General features: G+C 34.8%; 1 protein-coding gene across 1 annotated transcript in view; it reads left to right on the forward strand.

Annotated features, from left to right (window-relative positions):
* Positions 1-27,155, forward strand: part of PTPRQ (protein tyrosine phosphatase receptor type Q) — a 199,769-nt gene that overhangs the window by 132,942 nt on the left and 39,672 nt on the right. Inside the window, exons 30-35 of the mRNA XM_078074126.1 lie at positions 2,823-2,889; positions 5,889-6,047; positions 6,663-6,885; positions 8,532-8,605; positions 18,512-18,611; positions 21,760-21,888. Of these exons, the coding sequence (XP_077930252.1) occupies positions 2,823-2,889; positions 5,889-6,047; positions 6,663-6,885; positions 8,532-8,605; positions 18,512-18,611; positions 21,760-21,888 (752 nt within the window). The remainder of the gene's footprint in view (positions 1-2,822; positions 2,890-5,888; positions 6,048-6,662; positions 6,886-8,531; positions 8,606-18,511; positions 18,612-21,759; positions 21,889-27,155) is intronic.

Here is a 27,155-nt window from a genome sequence, read left to right on the forward strand (position 1 = left end):
GTTTAATTATTCACCTATTTTACAAAGTCAGTTTACAAACTCAGCATTCAAAAATACTGCAGCTTAGATGCACACTAGATTTCTTGTATCTTTTTGCGGGATTGTGTGAGACATGCCAACAGAAAATAACATTTAGAGAAATGAAATTGCTTATTTCCTATTATAATACAGCAAGCACTATGAAAATATGTAGGTAACAAAAAACTTTTCACAACAATAGTAGAAATCCAGAAATAAAATAAAGGGGAAAGAAAATGCATGTTAAAAGCAAGAGAGTAGTGATATGTAAAGAGAGAATTCTACCTAAAGGGAAGCTGTTTATGTGTGATTATAAATGGAAAATGGAAAAGCAAATTTCAAAGGCAAAGGGCAGAAATAACTATTTACATGTTTGAAATTCACATGCCTTTCACGTAATAATTACTAAAGCTAAACATTTTACATCCTAATTCTAAATTATCCATGTGTGTTTATATACATACAGACATACAATTTATTTCAAAAATGCTTTTTTTGTAGTATGTCTTAAAATTTTCAAATAGAATTATATGGGTCAGAATATCATCTTTTAAGCAACATAGAGTTCACCCCAACTTCAGGTAGCTTAGTAATTAATTTTCCTACCAGTTCTTTATGATTATTGTGTAAGATCAGAACTCTGTTATTAAAATTTGTATTCATATATACATATGTTTTTCTCTATATTATATCTACATATCTACATATCTTCATTTCTTCCTTCACTCACTATATATCTTATTTTATATATATATATCTGTCCTGCTAGGATTCTTGTTGCACATCCCATTAAATGGACCACTGTTGTGGAAGGTCTATTAGAATAGGGAGGGTGGTTAAGAGGATGAACTAATCTGAGTTCAAATCCTGACTCTGCGATTTGTTTCTGGGCAGTTGCCTCAAATCTGTACCTCAGTTTTTTTGTCTAAAAAAACAGTAAATTCTGCTCCTGAAACTAATATTACACTGTATGTTAACCAACTGGAATTTAAATAAAAACTTGAAACAAAAAAAAAAAGAAGAAAGGAAAAACAGTAATAGGAATAATGACTTCTTTATAGGATTTTTGTAAGGATTAAAGAATTATAGTTATGGGAAGTTGTGAGTGCTCCATCAGTTTTGCCTTTTGGAACAAGAGGGAAAAATAGGAAACAAAATAGAACTAATTCATAATTTAAAGAACAGTAAAAAAAATTCTCTAACTTACTGTTGAGAAAATGCAATTTGTAGCTCCTCAACACCTGGGAGTTTATTAGAAATATATAATTTTCACATCCATCCCAACCTACTGAATCAAAACCTGCATATCTTCATTCAGCAGGTTTACAAGTGACTTCTTTGTACGACGCAATTTGAGTAGCTCACCTAGCTCTTCATTTATGATAATAAATGCATTTTATGCCCTTAAATGTTAGGTTGTACCACAAACAAGTAAAAATAACGAAGCACACCATAATATCACTTTCCATTTTTAATACTTTTTAAAAAGGTTTTATTTATTCATTTGAAAGAGAAAGAGAGTGAGCTCTAGTGGGGGGGGGCAGAGGGAGAGGGAGAAGCAGGCTCCCCACTGATCAGGGAGCCCCTACAGGGCTCAATCCCAGGACCCTGGGATCATGACCTGAGCCTGAGCTGAAGGCAGATGCTTAACCAGCTGAGCCACCCAGGCTTCCCAATACTTCTTTTCTTAAATTTACAGACTCCAATAAATATTTCCTTTAGATATTTTTTAACGACATTTTTTAGGCTTAGTTTATTTACCATACCCATTGCATCATATGTATTATTATAATTTTAATTCAGGAAAAACATTCCCAAAGTATCTATAGTGCGAAGTATAGAAAACAAGTTAATTAGTTCCAATAAACATATTCTGAATTGTGTTTGTGAATGAAACTGGGCAAGAATATAGTCTTTGTTTTATAGAGCAAAATAAAGTAAATAAAAGAAGATTCTCTATCTACAGTTTCTTTAGCATAAAATGAATTGAAGGGATTCACATTTGTGTGAATCACCCTCTGTCTATACAAACAGAAATGTTTTATGTGTATATGCTGCATTACGCAGGTTATAGCGTCAGATACTTTGGGGCAGGGGTGAAGAAGGGCATAAAGGCCAGCTTTCAGAGGGATGATTTAATACAGGAAAACAAGGAGGTTGAAGGAATAGGATTTCATTTCAGAGAAGAGAAAAAAAGAGGGTCTTGAATATGGATTTAAAGAAAGCCAGAGTTACCTAGCTACAGAGGGAAGGAGCAGATGTGAGAGTAGATGAAGGAGTGTAGACATAGTGGCTTTTCTGTGTCTGCTCCTCCTACGGGTTCAAACTGAAGCCACATCCTTTCCTGGTCACTATGATAGGGCTGTTTAAGTCACTCAGCCTTTGTTCTCAGGACTTTGTACTTAAGATCAGTTTTAAGAACTACTTTACTATTAATGTTCTTCCTATACATATTGTATTCATTTGAGTAAGTGCAAAAAAATATAATAAATAGGCTATATGCAGTTATTTTTAAAAGTAGAATCATTTTATTTTATTTTATTTTTAAAGATTTTATTTGACACAGAGAGAGAGCGACAGCAAGAGAGGGAACACAAGCAGGGGGAGTGGGAGAGGGAGAAGCAGGCTTCCTGCGTAGCAGGGAGCCTGATGCGGGGCTCGATCCCAGGACCCTGGGATCATGACCTGAGCTGAAGTCAGATGCTTAACGACTGAGGCACACAGGTGCCCCAAAGTAGAATCATTTTAAAATTACATATGACCATAATAAAAATAGTAACAAGATGTTTCTCTTTTTCTTTTAGGTTTATGCAATTAATAGTGCTGGTGCAGGGCCAAAGGTTCAGATGAGAATAACCATGGACATTAAAGGTACATACATGAGCTGCCTTCCTGTGAAATACTGTTGTCTTAATCAAAGAGTAATTATAATTGAATTCTATTATTAGAGTTAAGAATGTAGTCAAGCTTTTAAATGATGCATATGCAATAATAAGCATACATTAAGTAATAAAGCCTGCTTATTAAAGCTATACTTAAAATGTCTAAATAATAATGCAAATTACCATCTTAAAGAGAATGCCCACCTGCTATTTATCTTATATTTCTTTCCCTCTAAATTTAAAGTTTTCTGAGACAAATTTTATAGTCTGTTACTATGTTTTGTAATTTTATTGAAAATTCATTGTTAAAAACACCCATGGCTAGAGTTTGACTAGTTATAATTAAATTCCTTGACTGATCTTCATCTCGAAAGTAAAATTCTTTTTAGCTAATCAGATAGTGTTTACTGAACTACCATATATTCAACTTTATGATTCTGACTATAAAGTAGATCTATCAATTCATTATTCTGACAGGTATTGTGTATAGAAAATATAATTAAAATTGAAGGCTGCCTTGCTCACACAAAACAATCCATGAAAACCAAAAAAGATTGTTAAGAAGAATTTAGGGCTAGCCAGTCATTCGGGATACTTCCTCTTCCTGACTGAAAACATATATCCAATTGTGCTATCTCTCTAAAAATCTATAATAAAACCTGCAGAGAGATTAAAAAACTGAAGCGTTTGGACCTTTAGTAGAACACTTCTCTTTCTGAAGCAAAAAGTAACTTTTCTTAGTCTTTGGTAAGCACAGCAGAGCAGAGTGATCAAATGTGCTAGCTCTAGACTGAGTCTAGGGTCAATCTGCTGAGATTGAATCCTGGATTGGCCACTTGATATCTGCTTGACGTTAGGCAAGTGTCTTAACCTCTGTAAGCTTGTAAAATGCAGATAATGCTAGTTCCTACCTCCCAGATTGTTGTGAAGATTAAAAGAGATAATCTTTGAAAAACCCTTAGGACAGTGCCTGGAAACTAGTATTATTAAGAATAAGAAATATTCACTGTAAGATGAAGCTGATAACTTTTATCTTTTCGTCAATGGTAGTTTATATAATTGTAATATTATTTAAAAGTATTAAGAGTTGCTTTCAATTCCAAACTACTTGGAATGTGCAAATGCATAAGCTCTTCAGAAACATCAGCTGTTTTACCAAATGACTTCATCAAGAAGAACTTATGTCATACCATCTTAATTTCTTTTTGTTATTCAGTGGCAGACAGGTAAGTGTGCGGGTAACAATAGATGCATTATATTAATTCTTTAGCAAAACTTGTTATTTCTATTGCTTTGATCAACCCCAGGTAGAGATGGTTAGTTCTGACTTTCCACTCCTTAGATAGGACAGATAGACTCATAATCAGTTGTCTAGAAAAAAATATGTGAGTACTGGTGGTAGTGGTGAGGTGCCAGAGAAATATTTTTCTCCAGTAATATGCATGATTGTTTCTGGTAACATGGAGTGACATTGAATTAATAGTAGTCTCATTAAATTTGCATTTGACACATAATATGCAGTTAGGTAATCATATCCAATGCCAGATTCCTCTCACTGGAAACCTTTTCTTGGGGACTCCCCAGTGGCCTGGCTGAAAGTTTCTCAGAACTCCCTGAAATCTGAGGATCTTCTTGCTGAATCCTTCCTTTCTTCTTCTCTCACGCTGGTATTAGACCTGTGATCTGTGCTCTAAAGGCTCTTGCCACCTACTCCTGTTCCCTGTTCCTTGACTCGTCATGGATATTTCCTCCAATAAACTTCCTACACATCTAATATTATTATAGCCTTTACATCTCAGAGGAGTGAGCTAAAGGATCAAGCCAAGAAGATTTTATTCAAATCTTGATATTTCCCTTTTACAGCTATGTGACATAAGGCCATTTCCTCATCTATAAAATGGAAATGGTATTGCCAATTTTATGGCATTATTGAGAGGCTTTTAAAAAAATTTAATAAATATGGAAATTGAAGTTTGATTAAGCAACTTGCTGTGCTTCAAACAGCTGGTATACGCATATAGCAATGAGATGAAATGAAACAAGCAGAGCTCCTACAGATATTGATTTTGGAGATATTTGTATGCATTGGCAGTAAAATGTGAATTATCGTGCACTTTCAGAAATTAGTCTGGTAATATCTATTAAAGTTAAAAATATGTATATCTTTTGTTCCAGAAATTCTGTTCTTGGAAATCTATTCCATAGAAATAAAAAGATTAGTACATAAGGCTAAATATATAAGGCTGGTTATTGCAGCAAATGTTCAAAACCAAAGGAAAAGTTCCTAGAATCCCCATTACTAGCTGAATGATTGAATAAATATGATGTTGTCACACCATGATATATACAACATAGTCACTAAGAAGAATGAGTTAGCCCCATACTTCGTGACTTGGAAAGACTTATATAAGTCATTTAAGTGAAAAAAGCAAAATGTGGAGTGATTATAATACATAATATAGCCCCATTAAAAAATCAAACAGTGAGAATAATCCATTATGTATGACTTTATGTATTTTATATGGTTGTGTGAACATGGGGAAAAATATGGGAGTATATCATCCAAATGTTTGGCATGGATAAACTGTGGGAGGGATGCTATTATGACTAGAATAGAAATTGATGAATCAGCTAAAGGAAGTAAAAGAAAAAAACCACTAAAATATTAGTATGATTTAATACACTTACAAAAATTATATGGTGTGAGAGCATATATAATTTGAATTTTTTTAATATGTGAAGAGGAGTCAGACACCTAAAAATCACACCTGGGCCCCATTATCTCAAGCCAGTATGAAATACATAATTAAAGCATCAAGAGATAATAATTGCTAAACATCTGTTGTAGTCAAACAAAACTGTTTCATTTGTTACTTGTTTGTCATCATTTTATCTATAAATCACCTGCATGAAATGAGAATTTAAAATTTTTTTCTTCTCTTCAGAAACAAAAAATCAATTGCAGTGATATTTCTTCTTTGTTTAAAGCTCCAGCACGACCAAAATCCAAACCAACCCCTATTTATGATGCCACAGGAAAACTGCTTGTGACTTCAACAACAATTACAATCAGAATGCCAATATGTTACTACAATGATGATCATGGACCAATTAAAAATGTACAAGTGCTTGTAACAGAAGCAGGGGGTATCATCAACTGTCAATTTACCTTGTTAAATTGTAGAGTATGAATTGTTGAATGCTAAAGAAGTTTCAGTTCAATTAGTAGCTTCCCTGGTGGTCTAGTGGTTAGGATTCGGCGCTCTCAGTTCAACATTAGTAATATAAGGTTGACTACCCATTATCACACAACTGTTGAGCTTAATACAGTGTTAATATTATCATTAATTATACTAATCATTAATTTATACCCAAAATACTTGACTAAAATAAGACAAGCCATAGTTAAAATATGTGATTTATTTATTCATTCCATATACTGGTTGGATTGCTTGATTTTGACAAGATAGAGTCTTGATAGCTTCTTTGGAGGTATGAACAGGAGAGTTATCCTTGACCGAGAGATGTTCTTTCTGTCTCTGAGAAGTCATCCTCCACAATAAAGCCTAAAGAATCATGTGTGATGGGGCAAGATAGGGTTCCCTGTTTATCCAGGTAGATCAGCTGAGTCATCCCTGGTGGTTCACAGAGTTAAAGATGTTGCATCCAGATTTTCCTCATGTAATTATACAAATGCTCTTCAGAAATGTGAAAATATCTTCATATATTACTTGTAATTTTATCCTTTTTTTCTGAAAATAGCTCAGCATGATGGAAATGTAACAAAGTGGTATGATGCATATTTTAATAAACCAAGGCCGTATTTTACAAACGAAGGCTTTCCTAATCCCCCATGTACGGAAGGAAAGGCAAAGTTCAGTGGCAATGAAGAAATCTACATCATTGGTGCTGATAATGCATGCATGATTCCTGGCAGTGAAGACAGAATTTGCAATGGACCTCTGAAACCAAAAAAGCAATACTTGTAAGTATAGTTGATGTTTACTAATGCATCGTGGTAGCAAGCAAGGCGACATCTTTTATTCATCCATCTACCCATCCTTTCATCTTTCCAATAAGCGCTAGGCATCCATTATGTATCATGACCTGATACATGGTAAAGATCAACAAGACATTGTCCTTACATTCCCTAAAAGTACAGTTCTATAGGGAAAGTAGGCAAGCTTAAAAGTAATTATGATTTGATATGATAAGTGACATAAGGACAATATGAAAAACATGTAATTGGAGAACACGGGTAGGAGAATGGAATTCTTTCTGTAAAGGATAATGTGACTAACATAATATTTTGTGCTTTTCACTCATTATTTTGCAACACATGCTAATTTATGAGTTTTTAGAAACACTATCCTAGTCTTTTAGTTGACGACAACTTCAGTTTACCAGAGTTATAGCAATAATTTTCTCCTCTTTGTATTATTAAACCTCTCAATTAGTGACTGAAATATTTATAATTCACTTTAATATTTGTAATTTTGTAGATCATGATAATCTAATGTATTAAATACCACTGCTGATATTCTGGCTTTATTAAATGCTTTGCTAAATTAATCACTTGTCTCCTGTTAAATTGATTGTGTTATTTTTGTCATAAGACTATAATTTTTTAATCTTAAATTATTTAATTTCCAAAATATAATTTTTACTACCAAATTTGGAAAATGCAGCTAATTTCATGTTTGCCTGCTAGTTAAAGCATTATTAAATTCTTCATAAACATTCTAAGCTAACAGAAAAATAAAGAAGTCAGGCATTTGAAAAAAATAGAATGCTCTATCATCTATTAGTAAGTACAGTTACTTTGGTTACTAAGCTATTGCCTGAAATTTAGTTATCATAATAGGCAGTTATGAAAATGTTATACCACAAAATTTAATATTTATTCAAATATTATTTATTTTGCGTATTTTTCCAACACAGACTCTTCATATAATCAATAAAGTCGTAAGAATTTGAGAAGAGTAGAGATTAAATTATAAACTGAAACTTATTAATGTAAGTTGGTTTTGTACTTTAAAATGCTTAGATGTCTATAATTTTTAAATAAGGTAAATTTCAGTTATCTCTGAAGATGTTAAAATCACCCATTCTGTAACCATTTTCTGTTTCTTATGTCATAAAAACATAGAAAGTGAAAATACGCTGTGCACACACAGAATTAAGAAGCATTTTGCTAACATGTGAACAAAATAAGTTCTGTATGACCATTCTAAATCTAGGTCATTGGTATTTTCAAAAGTAGTTGAGGTATAACAGTTATTAAACTTTATATTTGTAAAGTATGTTTGTGTAACACACTTTCACACAGACATGAAATAATTTCATCCAAATAAATCTATGAGGAATGTAATCTACTTCATCTGTTTAACCTGCTGACTACTCATGAGTCTGGCCAAACTTTTAATTACTCTCTTATGTGCAGGATAATTATTCATCTCACATAAAGATAAGACATATTGTTCTGATGGCAATTGATTTCCAAGTTTACATCTTATAAATACACTTTCTCTTGAATAAAAATGTGTATTTTTCATTGCTATTTGTTAAATTATTAATAGAAAAAAGTCATATATCATGCAAATTTTTGGTTTTTATTTTTTTATTTCATAGATTTAAATTTAGAGCCACAAATATTATGGGACAATTTACTGATTCTGATTATTCTGATCCTGTTAAGACTTTAGGTAAGATATATTCTGCAATTTAATTTCATTGATAATCTCAACATGCTAATCATAGTTGTAACATTCATTAGTAAATATATTAATCCATGACTGAATGTTCTCAAGTATAAATTCATTTCAGGGTTAATTAGCCTGACAAAGGAAAAAATACTATCTATGATATTCTTTTAAGTGATGGATGTTCCATCTATTCAAATCTGGACATAGATTTCAATATGGTATTAGTTCTATGCTGATGTGTACTAACATTATACTAAGCAAATATTTACTTGGATGTTTAATATATAATCTTATATGTAAAACATTTTTACCTAATAAAAAAGAAAAAGATTTATGGAAATTTTCCTGAAATAATCTTAAAAACTAGAAACTTACCAACTTTTTAAAATTTTATTTTCTTTCTAATCAAGTCTTAAGTGAGTTTTTTCAATTACACCCACCCAATCAGGCCTGAATAAACCATAAGTACAATTTAGTCCAAAGCAAGTGTTTTCTTCCACCTCCTCCTCCTCCATCTTTACCGTCATCATCTTCTAGACTCTTTGTATATAGTGACTGATGGACTCTTCACAACTGTCTTTTAATTGATACCAGTAGTTCTCAACCAGAGTGATTTTACTCTCCAGGGAATATGTAGCAATGTCTGTAGCCATATTTGGTTGTCACAATTATGGGGCCAAGCTACTGGCATTTAGTGGGCAGAGGCCAGGGAGGTTGCTGAGCATCCTATGTAGCATAGGACAATCTTTTCAGCAAAGAATTATTTAGTGCATAATGCCAATAGTGCTGAGATGGAGAGAAGCTGTTAGGTGCTGTTAGCTCCATTTTATAGATGAGGAAACCAAAACCCAGATTAAGTAACTAAGTGGCTCAACAATCTAGCACAGATTCCATAACCATTCCAGTACAATACAGGATTTAGACCTGGATTCAAAACTTGACTCTGCCACTTGAGAAAATAATTTCTATAGACCTCAGTTTCCTATTTAGAAAATGGTGGTTAGAGTGTCCACCTTGAAGATTTAAATAAAATAGCATATGTAAAGATACTAATATTTTATAGTTAGTAAAATTTTAAATACTTAATCACTTCTTTTTGGATAGGTTATAATCAAAGATCTTAGAAATATACTTTTTTGGGAGAAATTATTTCCCTAGGATTTCTCTAAGTACATTGCAGCTTCCAGTTTTCCCTGTATCAAGCTCTGAGAATGTGGACCTTTGTGTGCCATTCAGATCCACACTATAATGTGAGATGCAACAGATTTCAGTGAGAGTTGTGGCTGGAAGAAGATAGATTTTTCCATTATTCTCAGTTAGAAATTCTCCTCTGGTTGTGGAAGATTAATTATCTAATGAGTCAGTTTCTGCAACCTCTACTTAGTTAAGGAAATTTTCAATCTTGAAGAAATAAAGGGGCTCATGGTTTGCTACATAGATGTTATAGAGGAATAACATGAAATCTTTGGCTCTGTGGTCTTATTCCACAACACCAATGGTTTAATTAATTAATTGTACCCAGTAATTCAATCATTTTACAATTGGCTGACTAGACTTGTGGTTTTGAAATGGTGTGGAGTATTTCATCATTTGATAGGTGAGTTGATCACACCCTGACACCACCACAGTGAAGTAAGTGTCTTGATGGCACCAACATTATTTCCTTTAGGTTAAGCATTCAGAAACTATTACCACAGCAAAATGGTGATCCTGGTGTGTTTACTGATGCAAGATAAGAGACACAGACAAAGTGGATAGCTCATATATCTAATGGAGATGACATTTTGTAGGAGCAGTGCTAAAGATGTTGCCTTGCTGTGTAATTTTCTTGTGTGCTTATGTCTCTCATAGATTGCTGGTTTCATGCAGATTATTGATGTGAGAGTACATTATGTCAGTTCTCTGAGAGACGAAGTTACAACATCCAGGGTAATAGGAATGAAAAAAGGGGAAAGACAAGCATCAGAAACCATGATGTGCAGGGATGTGATTCCTCACATTCTGCCAAATGTCTTCCCTCTGGCTGAGGGTGGGCCTCAAGTAGAACTTTGGCTGCAGGTGGTCTCAAGGTGCTCCTCAGCAATGTTCTTTTTCTTCCTTACTCTCACAGCCAATTCAGTGGAATAAAATAATTAATTCTAGAAAGTAGCAGAAACACACCATCAGTTCTCTGGTTCCTTCTTTGAAATCATGACTATCCCCACCCCAGTCAACCAGGTACTAATGTTTGTGTGCCCTGGTAACAGCAGGAGTCTAAAGGGGATGCAAAATGTGGAACAAAGCACAGAGCATAGGATCTGGTCAAAATTAAGCACTGGTGAAACATAGATTCAACATATAAGGTAGAAAGCCATTGGGTTGGTAAGAGGTAGTTACAAGGAAGGGTCCCATACATCTATGATCTAATTTTTCAGAGTTCATATATTATTTGTAGACCAGGGACATAAGGGCAGCCTTTCAAGCTGCTCCTTAGATTTTCTTCCATGGACTGTCTTCTGATAAATAATGGCACTATAGTCTTATTCTGGATTGACCACATGGAGTTCTGCTCTCAAGATAGTTATTTATAGTTAGTGAAACCATGACAGGCAGGAGTGGAGAAAATAATTAGAAGTGCCACCCTGAGTTGTGGTGAAATGAGATGTGCAGCTTTGGAGTATGGAATGGACCATTGGAGCAGAATTCCTCAATGTCTGGAAAAGTAGCTCAGTCATCTAGCTGGTTAATGGATTTACTACCATCAATTTCTGTCCTCACATTTTACCTGGAGATTGGATCTTACGGTTCTGTGGATATCAGATTCAGCTTGATGGGTCAGGCACCAAAAAGTACATTCCAGAAATGGCCCTGGTCCATGATTTGACATTAATAAAACACCATGGAGTCATAAGAGTTTTGGGGGGTAAAAAAACAAACATTGCCAAGGAAGAAGTAGTAGGACTCAAAAAGGAAATAAACTTGATTATTTCTACATTAGTCAGCGGCAAGAATGGTCTCATGGCTGTGAGAATGGGAGCAACCATATAATAAAATGCATTGATGTAATTACCCTGGCGTCATCAGAATATTACAATGGATGTTTGAGTCCTTGTTTATCTCAAATATGTCATGTATTAGGATAGATGATACCATTTGCAACAGGCTAGAGGCTCCCAACATTCCTCACAAGCCTGCTGAGAACTTATGTGTGTATGTGATCTCAGACTTCAGTGAAAGAAGTGAAGAGCCCATCTAGGTCCTCAAACCACCCGTGGATATACATTCCTTCACTGGTATTTAGCATAGCACAGGCAGTGAGCTCCAAGCTAAGTAAAATCTTCAGGATTTAAGAGTCTTTGCAAGGCTGTCTTTTTAAGTTAGTATAGAGTGTACATTTCTAAAACAGACCATTTTGATAGTGGTTGGGCCTCTTACAGATACAATTATTTTGAAGTTAAAATTAGGGGCAAAAGAATCACCGTAGACTAATCAACTAAAAGGTTTAAGTTTATTGAAAAGGGTTAACAAAAGCACAAGTGAGAAGGGGCCAGGCAGGGCTTTGCTGAATAAGGATGAGTGTGTGGAAGAGGAGTTTGCACTTAGGGAAATCTTTATGACGTGTAGGAATAAACAGGGGAAATGACATACGGCATTATTTTAATCCTAAAGAAATACCTACAACTTATTTGATTTTGTTTTCACTCAGAATGAGCATTAACATTTTTACTAACAAAACTCATAAGAATCCTTCTTAAACTCTTTTTAAAAATCCTCTTTAGGCACATCAGTTTATGGAAACTGCTCGTAGGCAATGTTTTGATTACAAGGTTTAATTATAGAGGATTCCTGTGATTTGAAAACCAGACACTGCTTTCTGCACCTTACCGGGCTTCATTAAAGCTGAACAAGATGAAATCTTAAACCCCATGGCAAAGGCACTCTGTGATTATTTTCTTTTGTCATAACACTTCTCATTTAATTACTGTGCTAACAATGAGAAGTTCCAATATGCTCATTTAGAAACAGAAATCGGGAGTCGCTATGTATTTTTTTTTCTTTTTTTGCAGTGAAAGAATCACTTGCCCCCAAGACACCAGATGAATGAGGAAAGTTTTATGATGTTAATTATTATTAATTATAATAATAATAATGTGGTAATGTGGTGCTGAACCTCATAAACTTTGCAGTCAGACAGACCTATTTCAGGCAGTATGGGTATATATTGAATTTATGTGGCCTTGGGTTTGTTACTTTAACAAATTAATTTCTGAAATCTTATTTCCAAAATGAAAATAATAATACCTACCTCATAAGCTAACTGGAAGATTAAATCAGATGAATGAATGACAAATAAATATGAAATGTTTATTAATAAAGATTATTATTATTTTTTTCCAAAGATTTTATTTATTTGTTAGAGAGAGACACGGCGAGAGAGGGAACACAAGCAGGGGGAGTGGCAGGCAGAGGGAGAAGCAGGCTCCCCGCTGAGCAGGGACTTCCCCCCCCCCCCCCCCCCCCCCGCAACGCGGGACTCGATCGCAGGGTTCTGGGATCATGCCCTGAGCCAAAGGCAGATGCTTAACCAACTGAGCCACCCAGGCGTCCCAATAAAGAGAATTATTCATGTGCCAAGGCTTTTATGAATATTTTTATATATAACCCCACGTATTCTTCACAACCCTATTAACATAACCCCCTATTTATGGGTGTCCTCAATTTATTGGTAAGAAATCGGAAGGATGGGTCTTTTAACAACTTGCCCGAGGTTACAGAGCTAGGACAGGGCAGCACCAGCTTTTAGATCCAGGCAGCCTGACTCAAGTCAGCGCTGTGCTAGTAACCGCTGTACGCATTGCCTGGAAATCACTCAGTGTCTGAGTCGGTTGCAGTTGCACTGCTCTTGGTGAGTTTTCTGCTCCCACAGACTTCCTATCCTTGCTGTACCCTTTTCTCTTCCCAACATTTTTAATTACTTCCAGCTGTTTTCTTATCATCATTTCCTCTTAGCTTTTGGACATTAGCGTTCACACATGAGTATGCTCTACTTTTGCACATAAAGATACAAAAATTCCTTTTTGTTTTTTTTTTTAGCAATGAATAAGTGTTTCCTTACACCCTGGAAACCACTGTTTATTGTCTACTTTTAATATTTTGCCAAACTGATGCATGAAAATAATATGTCTAGGGTATTTTATTTTATTTTATTTATTTATTTGAGAGAGAAAGAACACCAGTGTGGGGAGAACAGAGGGAGAGGGAGAAGCAGGCTCCCTGCTGAGTAAGGAGGCCAATGCAGGGCTCGATCCCAGGACCCCAGGACCAGAGCCACAGGCAGACGCTTAACTGACTGAGCCACCCAGGTGCCCCTAGTGTGTTTTAACTTACATTTCTTCAGTTATGAAATTGAGTGTCTTTTAATAAATTCTTTGTTCAGTACTTGAATATCTGGATGAATAGTACTGTCCAAAAGAGAAGAAGAGATCCTTATAGTTAAGTTCTAACAACTTGTTTTCTTTTAAGATTAATAATAATATTAGAAGATCTTTCACATGACATACATCTATATCAAGAGCCAGATATGTCCTATGAGCTTTATAACTCATTTAATTCAGCTTCTTCTTAGAGTTATAAAACTGGCTTAAATCAGATTTCAATCAAAAAACAGGAAATTTAGTGCTTTATAATTATGTTTGCTTAATTACAGCAGTACATTTTATTATGCAAATAAAACATAATTTAATGTGACCTTTCTTAGGACTTTAAGTCTAGTCAGGAAATTACTTCTGCTTATTACAGATAGAATCATGTTTATATTTTCAAGTGAAAGAATTCCATTTTCTATGGAAGGATTTGGAGAAGTGACTTCATTTTGGATGGTAATTCTCTGTGGGTATATGCATAACAGTGAATCAGAATTTGTACTGGACAGTCATGGTACACTTTGTCCTTTCCTACTAGTACATTTGTAATACATGTACCCAAAAGGATTACATACTGTTTATTAATACATTGTATGTCATTTCCTCACTGCACTTGGCTAGTGCTTTGAAATGGTAATCTAATCTGAAACATTTTTTTGTGGTCTATGAAACCATTTTTTTCCCCCACTGGGTTCTAAGGTCCAGTGATTCAGTATTACCTGATAAAGAGCATTCTTTATTCATCTTCATGTATTTCCTTTCCCATGCACATCCAATTAGAGTCAGCATGTGAAAATTCATAAAACAAGTCATTCACATGTTAATATATTTAAAAAAGGGGTATCTAAAATACTGTATGAGCTACTTGCTGCTTTATAGTCTCCTAAACTTAGCTGGAGATCTAGATAACCATGAAACTCTGGCAACTATTTTTAAGATTCAATATTCATTAGAATCTAACCAGGCAAAATAGCCATAGGAACCCTTTCCTACTGTTAACAGTTCGTAAGCACCAACCCAGGGAAAAAAGATAAAACACTAATTCTTGCATGATATACAGGTAGTTAACCTATTTTATTTTGTCACTTAACTTTTGTACTTTTTACAGTAAAATTATAAATTATAACTCATAGAACTTAAAAATGGTTACAATTATAATAGTTGTTTCTAAGTAAATGATAAATATCTTGCATTTCTTATTTGTTTCAATGCTTGATCTTCAACCTGAAAATTTTTAGTATCTATTTCAAAACCAATATTTATATTCATTAGTAAATTTAGCAAATATTTATTGAGTATTTATTATGTATCTGGTATTATTCTCAGAACAGGGAATACAGTTTTAAATAAAATGAAGACTCCTGTCTTTACATTCTGGACAGACAATGAACAATGAGGATCATAAATAAATTTATTATAAGACATATTAAAGTCTGATAAGAGCAATGGAGAAAAAAAGTAGAATGGAGTGCAGAGGATGTAGAAGGGGGAAGGCAGAAGTGAGGAAGTTGGAGCTTTTGATTTTAAATAGGATGATGTCTTAGTCTGCTTAGTCTAGCATAACAAATTACCATATAGGCTGTGTGGCTTAAACAACAGAAATTTTGCTCACAGTTCTGGATGCTAGAAGTCTAAGAACCAAGTTCCAGTAAGTTTGTTATGTGGTGAGGGCTCTCTTCCTGGCTGGCAGAAGGCCTCCTTCTTGCTGTGTTCTTGTAGGACCTTTCCTCAGTACATGTGCACAGAGGGAGAGAGCTAGCTTTCTGGTGTCTCTTGTTATAAGAATACTAAGTCTTTTGGATTGGGGCCCAGCCCTTATGACCTCATTTAATGTTAGTTACTTCCTAATTCCAAATACAGTCACACTGAGAGGCTAGGGCGTCAACATAAGAATTTTGGAGGGACACGTGTATTTGGTCCGTTTGGGCTTCATTGAGAAGGTGATATTTGAGCAAACTCTTGAAGGTTATGAAGTGGCTACTCAGACAGATACACAAGAGAAATACCTTTCCAAGCACAAGGAGAAGCTGGTGCAAATGCCCCATGACCTGGTATGTTCCAAGAGCAACAGGGAGGCCAGTCTGGCTCCAGCGGAGTGAGGAAGGTGGAAATTGAAGGGGAAGTCAGAGAGATAACAGGGAGTCAGAGAGTTAATGAGGGACCAGATCACAGAGGCCATTGGAAGGACTTTGGCTTTTCCCTGTGAGAGATGAGGAGGATTTTAAGTAGAAAGGTAATATTTTAAAAAGGATTACTCTTCCTGCTATTAAAAATAGATGGGAAGAGGACAAGGGTGACTACAAGAAGACTTGTTAGGTGTCTATACAATAATTCATGCAAAACAGTGTGGTGGCCTGGCTCAGGATCCTGGCAGCAGAGGGGATGAAAAATGAATACAGCATACACAAAGTTTTGAATAGTATAATGAACCCCCAAATACTTACTAATTAAATGTAATAATTTTTAACATTGTGTTACATTTGTTTTATTTATGCATTTGTTCTTTTATTTCTGAAGTATTTTAAAGTAAATCACACAAAGCATTATATTCCACTATTTAGTATGTTTCTCTAATAAGAACATTTCTATTGTCACAGTTAAATAAAATTAATGATAAATCCTTAATATTATATAATACTCTATATAAATCATCTTCTGTTTTTTTTTTCTGCATAGTATGTCTGAATCAGGACCCAATAAGAGGTTCATATATTATTTTTATTGTTGTGTCTCTTACTCTCTTTTATTCTTCCTCTTTTTTCCCCCTATGCCATAGATTCATTAAGGCAAACACATGAGTTGTTCTATAGGAGGTCCCATATTCTGAATCTGTTTGATTGCTTTCTCTTGGTATGATTTAATTTTTTTTCTCCTTCTTTTTTTTTTTTTTTTTTTTTTAAAGATTTTATTTATTTATTTGACAGAGAGAGAGACAGCGAGAGCAGGAACACAAGCAGGGGGAGTGGGAGAGGGAGAAGCAGGCTTCCTGTGGAGCAGGGAGCCCGATGTGGGGCTCGATCCCAGGACCCTGGGATCATGACCTGAGCCGAAGGCAGACGCTTAACGACTGAGCCACCCAGGCGCCCCTTTTTCTCCTTCTTTTACTTCTTATAAATTAGAAATAAGATCTAAAGGTTTGAATATTCACAATTAACATTTTCAGCAAGGGTGTTTTGCAGGTGTTGCTGCCTAGATTAAAACACCTCTCATCAGGAGGCATATAACATCTGGTTGTCACATTTCAATGATGTTAAAATTGATCAGTGAGTTTTAGTTGTCATAACAGCATGATCCTTCATTGGAAAGTTGGTTTTTCCCCCCCTTGTTATAACTAGCAAATAATCTGTAGGATGATAGTCTAGTGTCCTGTTGATATCTGATTCCCTGTCAACCTTCCTTTTTATCATTGAGGATAGATTTATGCTTGTTACCTAAATCAATTATTTTATTAGGAGTGAAAAACTAATTTCTAATTGTATTATTCCTTCCACACTTATTAAATGGAACTCTCCTCTAAAGAAGTGCTTTATTGCCTTGAGTAAGACTATTTTTTTAATTCATAAAGTACAGTTCATATGAGAAAGCTAGGAAAAAATGCTTAATTTTTTCCCTTTAATTACAGATTTTTAAAATAAGAAAATGGCAGTCTGGCTATAGCCAGTGCTTACAAATTAAAAGTTTGTATATTTTTTATTTCTCTTTCATTGAATAATACTAGAACTTGTGGCTTTTTATATATTGAATCTATTTCCACCAATTTCAGTTTTTATTCATCATAAAATTTAAGCTGTTCCCTCTTTGACCAGTAGGAACTTCTGCAAGATGATCCTTTCTTCTTTCCATACCATTAGACTTTGATAGCTTCTTAGCTCTCTGGCCCCTCTAGATGTCCCAAATTCCTTTTGTTTTCTAATCACACTTTGGAATTACTATCTCTCCAAGTTTCCCTAGTTTCTTTTAAAGAAAAGTATGTGTATCTTGAAGATAGAGGCAACAAGATTTCCTAGGAGATTGTGGATGTGTTCTATGAGAGAAAGAGAGTCAAATATGACTGCAGAGTTTTTGGACTGAGCAACTAGATCAATGAAGTTGTCATTAACTAAGAGGTAGAAAGATGCAGTTGAAAGGAAGGAATTATAGGAGTTCAGCTTTGGATATGATTTTGAAATTTTAATTATAGTTCTAAATAAAGATATTTAGTTAGCAAGTGGATATTCACGTCTGGAGTTCGATAGATAGCAATTAAGTAGTCATCATCTAAAGATGAAAATTAAAACCACGAGACTGCATGGGCTCACTAAGGTGGTGAGTTTAGATAGCAAAAAGAAGAGGTCCAAGGGCTGAGCCCCGATTTAGAAGATCTAGGAGAAGAAGGGGAACAAACATATATGTACACTTTCTTAGCATTCTTGAGAAACATTCCAAGAAAATATTTTTCTGTGTTTTGAGACCCAAGTAGTATTTCCTAATAATAATCAATAATAATGTTCTTTGTCCTCTTCAGGTGAAGGACTTTCTGAAAGAACTGTAGAAATTATTCTCTCAGTCACTCTGTGTATCCTTTCGATCATTCTTCTTGGGACAGCTATTTTTGCATTTGCAAGGTAAGATTTATCTATACTCACTTTCCTAAGATGCTTTATGGACATTATTCAGTCATTGTGCAATCAGGAGACAGAAGCCACAATAATAGTCACTTGAATGGGGAGTATTTAATTAAAAAAAAATTGCTAACTAGTAGAAATAGTTAACAACTATAAGGGGTTAAAGAACTCTAAAGGGTCCAGAAGTAGCAAGCACAACAAAACGGCTGCTCTCTCAAGGCTGAGGAAGAATGGACAATAAAGGAACTAAGAACCAGAAGAAGTCTCACTCCAAAAGTTTGACATGGAATGTCTACCACAGGCACATGCAGCCGGTCACCTATCAGCGGGCAAAGAAGATGACAGAGGGAAGGGGCTGGAGTTGTTCTGTAGAAGCTAATCATCATTAATTGAGGATAGGCAGGCTGGAATTGGTCTGTAGAAACAGCCCATTTTGCTGAATAGTGTGGGGGTGCTGAGCTACTGGAATTGTTCACCAATGGGAAGAGCATCCACTTTGGAGGCAGCTAGCACTCATCCAGGTGGGCTGCTGGGCTTCCACATGAATAATAATCATGCAGCACTGGAACATACCAGGGAAGTATCTCCCTGTCCCTCTGGCCTTGAAGGTCACTGTGGTATCCTCTGTTGACAAAGCTGAGCATCCCAGCAGCCGGCAAAGGGGAAGTATAGAGTCTAGCTCCAATATCACAGAGCAGGGCAAAGAAGAGCAGGTTTGTTTTGTTTTGTTTTAATTTTATTATGTTATGTTAATCCCCATACATTACATCATTAGTTTTTGATGTAGTGTTCCATGATTCATTGTTTGTGTATAACACCCAGTGCTCCATTCAGTACGTGCCCTCTTTAATACCCATCACCAGGCTAACCCATCCCCCCACCCCTCCCTTCTAGAACCCTCAGTTTGTTTTTCAGAGTCCATCGTCTCTCATGGTTCATCTCCCCCTCCGATTTCGCCCCCTTCATTCTTCCCCTCCTGCTATCTTCTTCTTCTTCTTCTTCTTCTTTTTTTTAACATATGTTGTATTATTTGTTTCAGAGGTACAGATCTATGATTCAACAGTCTTGCACAATTCACAGCGCTCACCATAGCACATACCCTCCCCAATGAGCAGGTTTAAAACTGAGAGATAATAAAGTGATAACACAAAAGCAGAAGGTTTTCTCGGATTTCTGCACTTTAAAAAATAATTTAAAATTCTGATAGGTTTAATGAAAAATATTTTAATCAGGTCTAAATCTTAAAGTTTATACAGAAGAGATCATTTTTACAATCAGGACAACACTTTGAAGATGTCCAACTTCCATACATGGTGGGCCCCTTCTTCCTGTTTACTTTACCAACAAGTCTGTACTTCATTTTCCAAGGGTCCCTTTAAATTCCCAGTATCAGGGGCGCCTGGGTGGCTCAGTTGGTTAAGCAACTGCCTTCGGCTCAGGTCATGATCCTGGAGTCCCGGGATTGAGTCCCACAGAAGCAGGGAGTCTGCTTCTCCCTCTGATCCTCCCCCCTCTCATGCTCTCTGTCTCCCATTCTCTCTCTCAGATAAATAAATAAAAAATCTTTAAAAAAAAAAAAAAAGAAATCTAAAAAAAATAAAATAAAATAATAATAATAATAAATTCCCAGTATCAGCCTCCTAATTCCCTTCCTGTTTACAGGGTCTCAGGGGAAATCTTAGTTGTGGTCCTAAAATCTGGCTTCATAAAGTAGATTTCTGAGTTAAAGGGACCTTATATTTGCAAAGGTAACCACAACACTAATTTCCTAAGTAGCTCAGTAGGCTCTTTTTATTTTATCTGAAGAAGGTAGTCCCGTATTCTGTATGCCATGCATCATCTCTTTCACCTTGAATCTCTTAAATCATCATTTTGATGGATAATTTGAAGAGCTGTTGAAACAAGTATTTTTCTTATGCTGCATACTGTTCTCAGATTCCGCCGAGAGATAGTGAGAGAAAGTCATTATTCTAGGCATTTTTAGGGATAGATTGTTTAAGATATCTTCCTTGTCCCTGAAGGGCATGCTTTGGCCATATTCATATTGTTCCTTGCTCTAAAAGCTTTTCTGATTTTCATCTCCTTACAGGATAAACTCCTTATGTGGACAAGAAGTTCTCCCCTCTTATTCCCTACAACCTCCTGACATACTTCTCTTTGGCCAAATGGGTCTCTTCTCACCTGAACGTTCCTTAGGCTTTTCTACAACTCTGCTTTTATACGGTCAATCAGAAATGTGCTTCCTCCTCCTTCTCGTTCTGGAACACTCAAATCAGATCTCACTTTTTTACTTCCTGACAATACTAGTAGTTGTCCTATGAATTGGAATTTGGAATTTTTATCTTTTTATTGCTTTTTCTACATTTAGATCTTGCTTCTCAACTAAACTGTAATGTTCTTAGATAGGAACCATATTTTATACTTTCTTTTCCATCCTTAATACATAATTCATATTACATAATAATTGTTTGAAATGTAAAAGATAGAATAGCTAATATCACTTTGTAATTACCATACTATGTCATAGAAAAATAAGCATGTAAATGGCTTAAAAATGAAAGGACTTGGATTTGATTCTCAGATTCATGTGATTTTTATTTTTGAACTTGAATTTTCTGAATATAAATAAAGATAACATTATATGCTGTACAATATTTTTATAAAAAGCCTATGAGACAATTTAAAACATATTTCTATGCATTTTCATGAATGTAGAAATGTCTCATGTATATAAAACAATGGAACATGGTCTTTTACTGCTGGTGCTGATAGCAATGAGCTGGTTCCACTTCGGCATACTTTCTCTTTATGACAAATCTAGAGACAGCTATCGGGAGGAAAAACAAGCTCATAGCTTCAATTTCATTTGCCTTGTAGTTTAAGTTTGCCAGTGGCCCAGGCCTTGATCAACTGATTCTCATTAAAATTTGAAACTTCAACAAAGCAACATCTTAAAGGAATATAGTAGAATTAGGTTTTATGGAATTAAAACAGGAAAAATAAGCTGAGTACCTATAAATTTGCGCCATATTCAGAGATGTGACCCCAACAAAGAAATTATTTGACTGATATCTAAAAACAAAAGGAAACTTAATTTTATATGCTTTCTATGGTATTTCCTTTTTGGACTTTACTACACTTATTTTAGAATTCGACAGAAGCAGAAAGAAGGTGGCACATACTCTCCTCGAGACGCAGAAATTATTGACACTAAATTCAAGCTGGATCAGCTCATCACTGTGGCAGACCTGGAACTGAAGGACGAGAGATTAACGCGGTGAGCACACTCCTCTTGGCGAACAGTGGTTCAGAGGGCCTGGAGCCATGACCCTATTCTGACCTATGCTTGTTGGAAGTGTTTGTGGGGCTCCTATTTACACAGGTCATAGAGATCTTCTTTCAAAGAGTGACCTCCATCTTCTGCACACTTCTCACTGGTGCTCGGAGAATCACTTAATCTTCCTCATGCTTTGGGTTCAATATGAACCTCGGACTGTAACGTTCAACCAAGCTCTTTTTTTTTTCCTGAGACAAATATTTTTACACGTTAAACCTTTAAAATCATGTTTAATAATTCACTTCATATGATAGATTTCTTTTACATTGGATTTTCTGGAAGTGTCCATATTTTTAATCACAAGTTTAATTAAATTTGTAACGACTTGATATTGTTTATATCATTTTTATAAAAGCCTCATAGCTCCTTATTTTAGTATGAAATTACATTAAAAATCTAACTTGTGTATTAACACTTTATTTTTTAATTGCTTAGTATTTAAAAATTAAATACAAAGTAAAAAATTACCTTTGGGAAGAAAAGCATGTCATCAGTATGTATTAGAAATAGTAAAGGTGCTTAATTTTAAAGAGTAAGTATTTTAAGTCCTTTTGAAATCATTATAAATCATTCAAAATGTTGACACATTTGAAAAACTTGTCTATTAAGATAATTCATCAAATTCGTAATAAAAACTGTCATCAGGCCATCATAACAAGTTTAGATTCTTATAAGATGCAATATTTTGTGATGCTTATAAGCACATGACAGTTTTTACAAAGTACATGAACAACTCTGCTAGGCTTTAAAAAATTATTATTAACTCTGGAAATACGCCATGAAAGTTCTTGAACTTAAAAAGGAATTGTTTATAGTTGTCATTTAGCAAAGCTGCTCTTTACCTAATAGATTGACTTTGAAAGAGTATTTCCAGCATGCCTAAAAATATCAAATATGTGTTACAGAGGGAAGTGTCATCTGATAAGCAGGGGCCTTCCAAATACTGCAAAATGAAAGTCATTCAGTGTTATCACTAAATTACAAGGAAATTTGTTCTGTTAAAGAGGTAAACTTACTCTTTATATTTAGATATTTACCTTTGTTTATATTCTAATAGAGGTTGTTTCTATGGATACAACAAAATGGATAGTATTCCAAAGACCATATGGAAGAAGGTTATCTATTATCCAGGACATAGTTTTCCACATTAGAAATGTTATGTATGAAAGAGCAATAGATTTGCAGGGTAACCTGCCAAAGTTAACCACATCTTAGGAGCAATAGAGCATTCCAATATTAGGCTATGTCTTGGTCCTTAAAAGGGTCATCCTGCGTAGTAAAAGGAAGTTTCTTCTCCTTTCCCCCTGCGGGCCAACTGAATTTCTGTAGTATTCTCTCAACTCCCTTTCTCATTGTTTGTACCACCTCCACAGGCCTGGAGTCTCAGTGTCTTCTAACACCCAAAAGTACAAGAGACAACACGTCAAATCTCTCAGTGCAATTAATTTTAGTTGTTTGAACAATTTAGTTGAATCTGTTCATACTAAAATGTTCTAAGTGTCCAAACACTTATAGGGGCAGTTTTTTAAAAGAATCTTTATTAATATCCCAAAAGTCCTTAGTAAGTAGATCTTTAGGAAGAGATATGACGTAACAAAGTGAAAAAAGCCAGTCAGTATTAAAGTGCTCTTTATCAAGGAGGTTATCATTCTAGGCAGGCTGTGCTGAGGTTAGATTCCCTAAGCTCTGTGTGTTTTCACAGCTTGCCCTTTCCTGCACTTCTGAACACAGCCATTATCTAAAAGCTGGAAGATTTTTTTTTTAACAATGACTGTCATGGCAGCTAATGGAAAAGGTGGATAAGGACTGCATAGATTGTTTATTATTGGTTTTTCATAAATCAGGGACTGCCTTATTTAATCTTGATTCCTAATTATTTCTTTTCCTGCTTCCGTGTTTATTTATGTATATGTGGATTTATTTGTAAAATGATGTATAAGTGTCTTTCAGGTATATTTCAAATAATATTTATTTTTGCACATAGGTCATAAGTATATATTACCCCCAATAATAGTAAAGTTGGAAATTTTAGTTTCTATGATTTTTATTTTCTCACTTTTTGATATGATTCCAGCATTCATGACTGTGAAACATCCGTATTTGTAATTCCAGTGGCACATAATAATATGCTTTGCTTGATTATTACAGAAATTTATTAAAATAACTATCAAGTGGTTTGAGTACTAACTCTTCACTACAGAGATCTGTCTCCAGATTTACTATTTATTGAAGGTTTTTCATGTGAATAAGGTCAGTAATACAGTAGAAATTAAGTCTAGAAGAAATGGTAACTAACAGATCCATAATTAGTCATGTGCACATATACGAGGGGCCATCCTTCAGTGAAGCTCTCAAGCCCTTCACTTGTCTTGAGGTGCTGGAAGATCTAAATCTATTAAAAGGCATATAGGGCATGAGAGTAGAACCAGAGACTGATAGTAGATTCTGAGAGTAAAGAATCAGGGAGTTTGAGTTAGTTTTTAAATTGTTGAATAACTTACGTCATATGTCTTTGTTATTTGCAAGAGAGAACTTAGGTGATTTCCTTTAAATCTACCCACCTAATATATGCTCTTTCTACCTGAGGCTTAGGCATGTTCTTTTCCTTCCAACATGCCCACTTTCTTCATGCATATTGGACTAGCAGTTTTCCTCAGTGTTGTATGTCTTGACATGTCCATAAGAGAAGTGATAAAAGAAGAAGATTTAATCAATAATTAAAATATTAATTTTAGGGAGTTATCTAGTTAACAAAAGTTATTATGATGCTTGTACTAAATCCTGTCAAGGACTTGGAATTTTATAGTTAAGAAATTATTCATTTTATGACATGTGCCTGTATATTTATTTACGTGTTAAGATTCATCCTGTAAATTTTGTGTGTGTAAACTCTTATTATTTAATTATATTTTACCTTGTTTCACAAAGGATCTAAAGAAGAATTCTCTCACATTGTAATTTTTCTTCCTGAAGAACAAAACTCAAATGAAGATTTAGTACTCTGGAAAAAAAAAAAAAAAAAAGATTGAGTACTCTGTAACTCCATGAGAACATTCAGGATAGGCCAAGATAATGTTTTCATTTCCTATTTGGAATGATAATTATACCATTTCCTTATGCACATTTTATATTTAAGTTTAGACAATGCACGATGTATTTCTTAGGGAGGGTATTTAATATTTTGGGCTCATCTCTTCCACATTCACCAGATTAGAAAATCACCCTTGGGGTTTTAAAGAAATGAACAAAACAACATTTTGTGATGGCTCCTTTGAAACACAACCACTTAGCCCAAGGAAGTGAGAAAGGTTTCCAGGAGGAAATATTGGCAAGATTAGCAAACACTCAGGTAAAACAGACCTGTCTCTTCAAGATTGCTGAGACCAGCTGGCCCTATGGATTGCTTTAACTAATTTAACTGCACACAAACTACCTTCCCAAGAGAGTTATAACACTTAAAATTAAATAACCTAACAGAAGGTTCACAAGTTAAATATTCTATTTGCTAAAAATGTTTATTTTTCACTGTCTCCTTACCAGACTTAATTAAGTTATAGTAGGTTCCCCATCTCCAATCTCCCCCACCCCCCCACCCCCACCCAGGTGACTAAATCAGAAAAAAAAAACAACACACAGTAGAATAACATTAATCAATGTTACTAATCTTCTTACTTGACCCTCAATTTCTTCCAAACCTCAATTATCCCCCCAAATTTTGTGCATCATTCCATATTAATTCTCTTGCCTATTTTAGTTGAGTGAATGTAATGGTGCATTAATTAGACTCAAGGCCCAATCCAGTAATCATGAATGGAATTAAAATCCTCAAGAAAGCAAACAGTTGAATTGCTTTCTTTCTTCAATAACTTTAGAAGTGTGCAAGTTGAATTTTCGTTAAATGTACTTGTCTTCAGGAAGCTCTTGTAAACTTTAAATCAGAATACTACATTTGGAATTATTATTGTTATTTACAATCTTTATAAAATTAAAAAATCATCCCAATCTACTTTCACATAGAGGGCTTGCTAATATAAATAATTGCTACTGTTTTTGAGCAATTACTGTGTGTTAACTCTGTGTGTAATGATCTCACTTAACTCTTTCAATCCTTTTGTGGTAGATATTTTTATCCCCATTTTACAGTTGAAAAACAAAAGATGCTTAGAGAATTTAAGTAACTGTCCAAGGTGGTACATCTAGTAAACAGGACAGCCATGATGCTAGCCTGCGTGCGTTGGATTCAGAGATAAGATACACCTGTACTTCTGTGTGTGTGTGTGTGTGTGTGTGTGTGTGTGTGTGTAACTCAGAAGCTTACTAGATGAGATCAATATAACCCCTTTTAAAAAGACAAGACCCTATGGGATCCTTCTTGAAGCAGCTTTTCCTATGCAGAGAAATGATTCTAAGGGAAGAACTGCTTTTTTTGAATTCTTTGTTCTTTAGTGACATGGGACAAAGGAGTGATGGCATTTTAGTATAGGTTCAAACTTCAGAAACTGAAAAATCTTTAGTAGTGCAAGTCTTATTGTACCTTCAATAAGAATACATAATATTTGATACATGAAATTCTATGTAAAATCATTAGCATTTTAATCGCCATCAATTCTTTGACAGGTTCTAGCCATGGATTTTACTTCTCTCTTAAACCATTTTGCAAACAATGGCAAAAATACATGAATCCAGATAAGAAATGTCTGACAAATATGTGAATTCCAGACAAGTGTCCTGAAGTAGGATGAAGCTCAAGATATTTAATGCTCGTGTTCTTGTAGTAGCAAAAAATAATCCAGTGTGTTTGTGTACTAAATAAATAATGAATCTTTACTTCCAGATATTCTTCATTTTTCTTTAGACGCAAGGAGATTTTTGTCATCCAGTAAGTTACTGTGGTGATGCGGAGCTCTGTTGTGATGGTTTTCATCTTGTCAGGTGGTGTGCTCTATATTTTTAAATACACTATATTGAGCGTTTTGTTGTTTAACGTGCTATTTTTTTCCAAAGCCAAAAAACCCCAAAAAAGCCCTATGCTTTCTACTTACAATATGTCCTCTGTAATTTGCATGCTATTGATATGGTAAAGTTAACCTTATCAAAATGCACATTGACTCATAATGTGCATGTCCTGAGAATTTGCTGTGTTCTCATGTTGTGTTAGCTTTGACAGTAAAATAAGTTTCCACCTAGATTTCTTCACATGCATCTTG

The sequence above is a fragment of the Halichoerus grypus genome, chromosome 6, assembly GCF_964656455.1.
Source record: "Halichoerus grypus chromosome 6, mHalGry1.hap1.1, whole genome shotgun sequence".
Classification (NCBI taxonomy): domain Eukaryota; kingdom Metazoa; phylum Chordata; class Mammalia; order Carnivora; family Phocidae; genus Halichoerus; species Halichoerus grypus.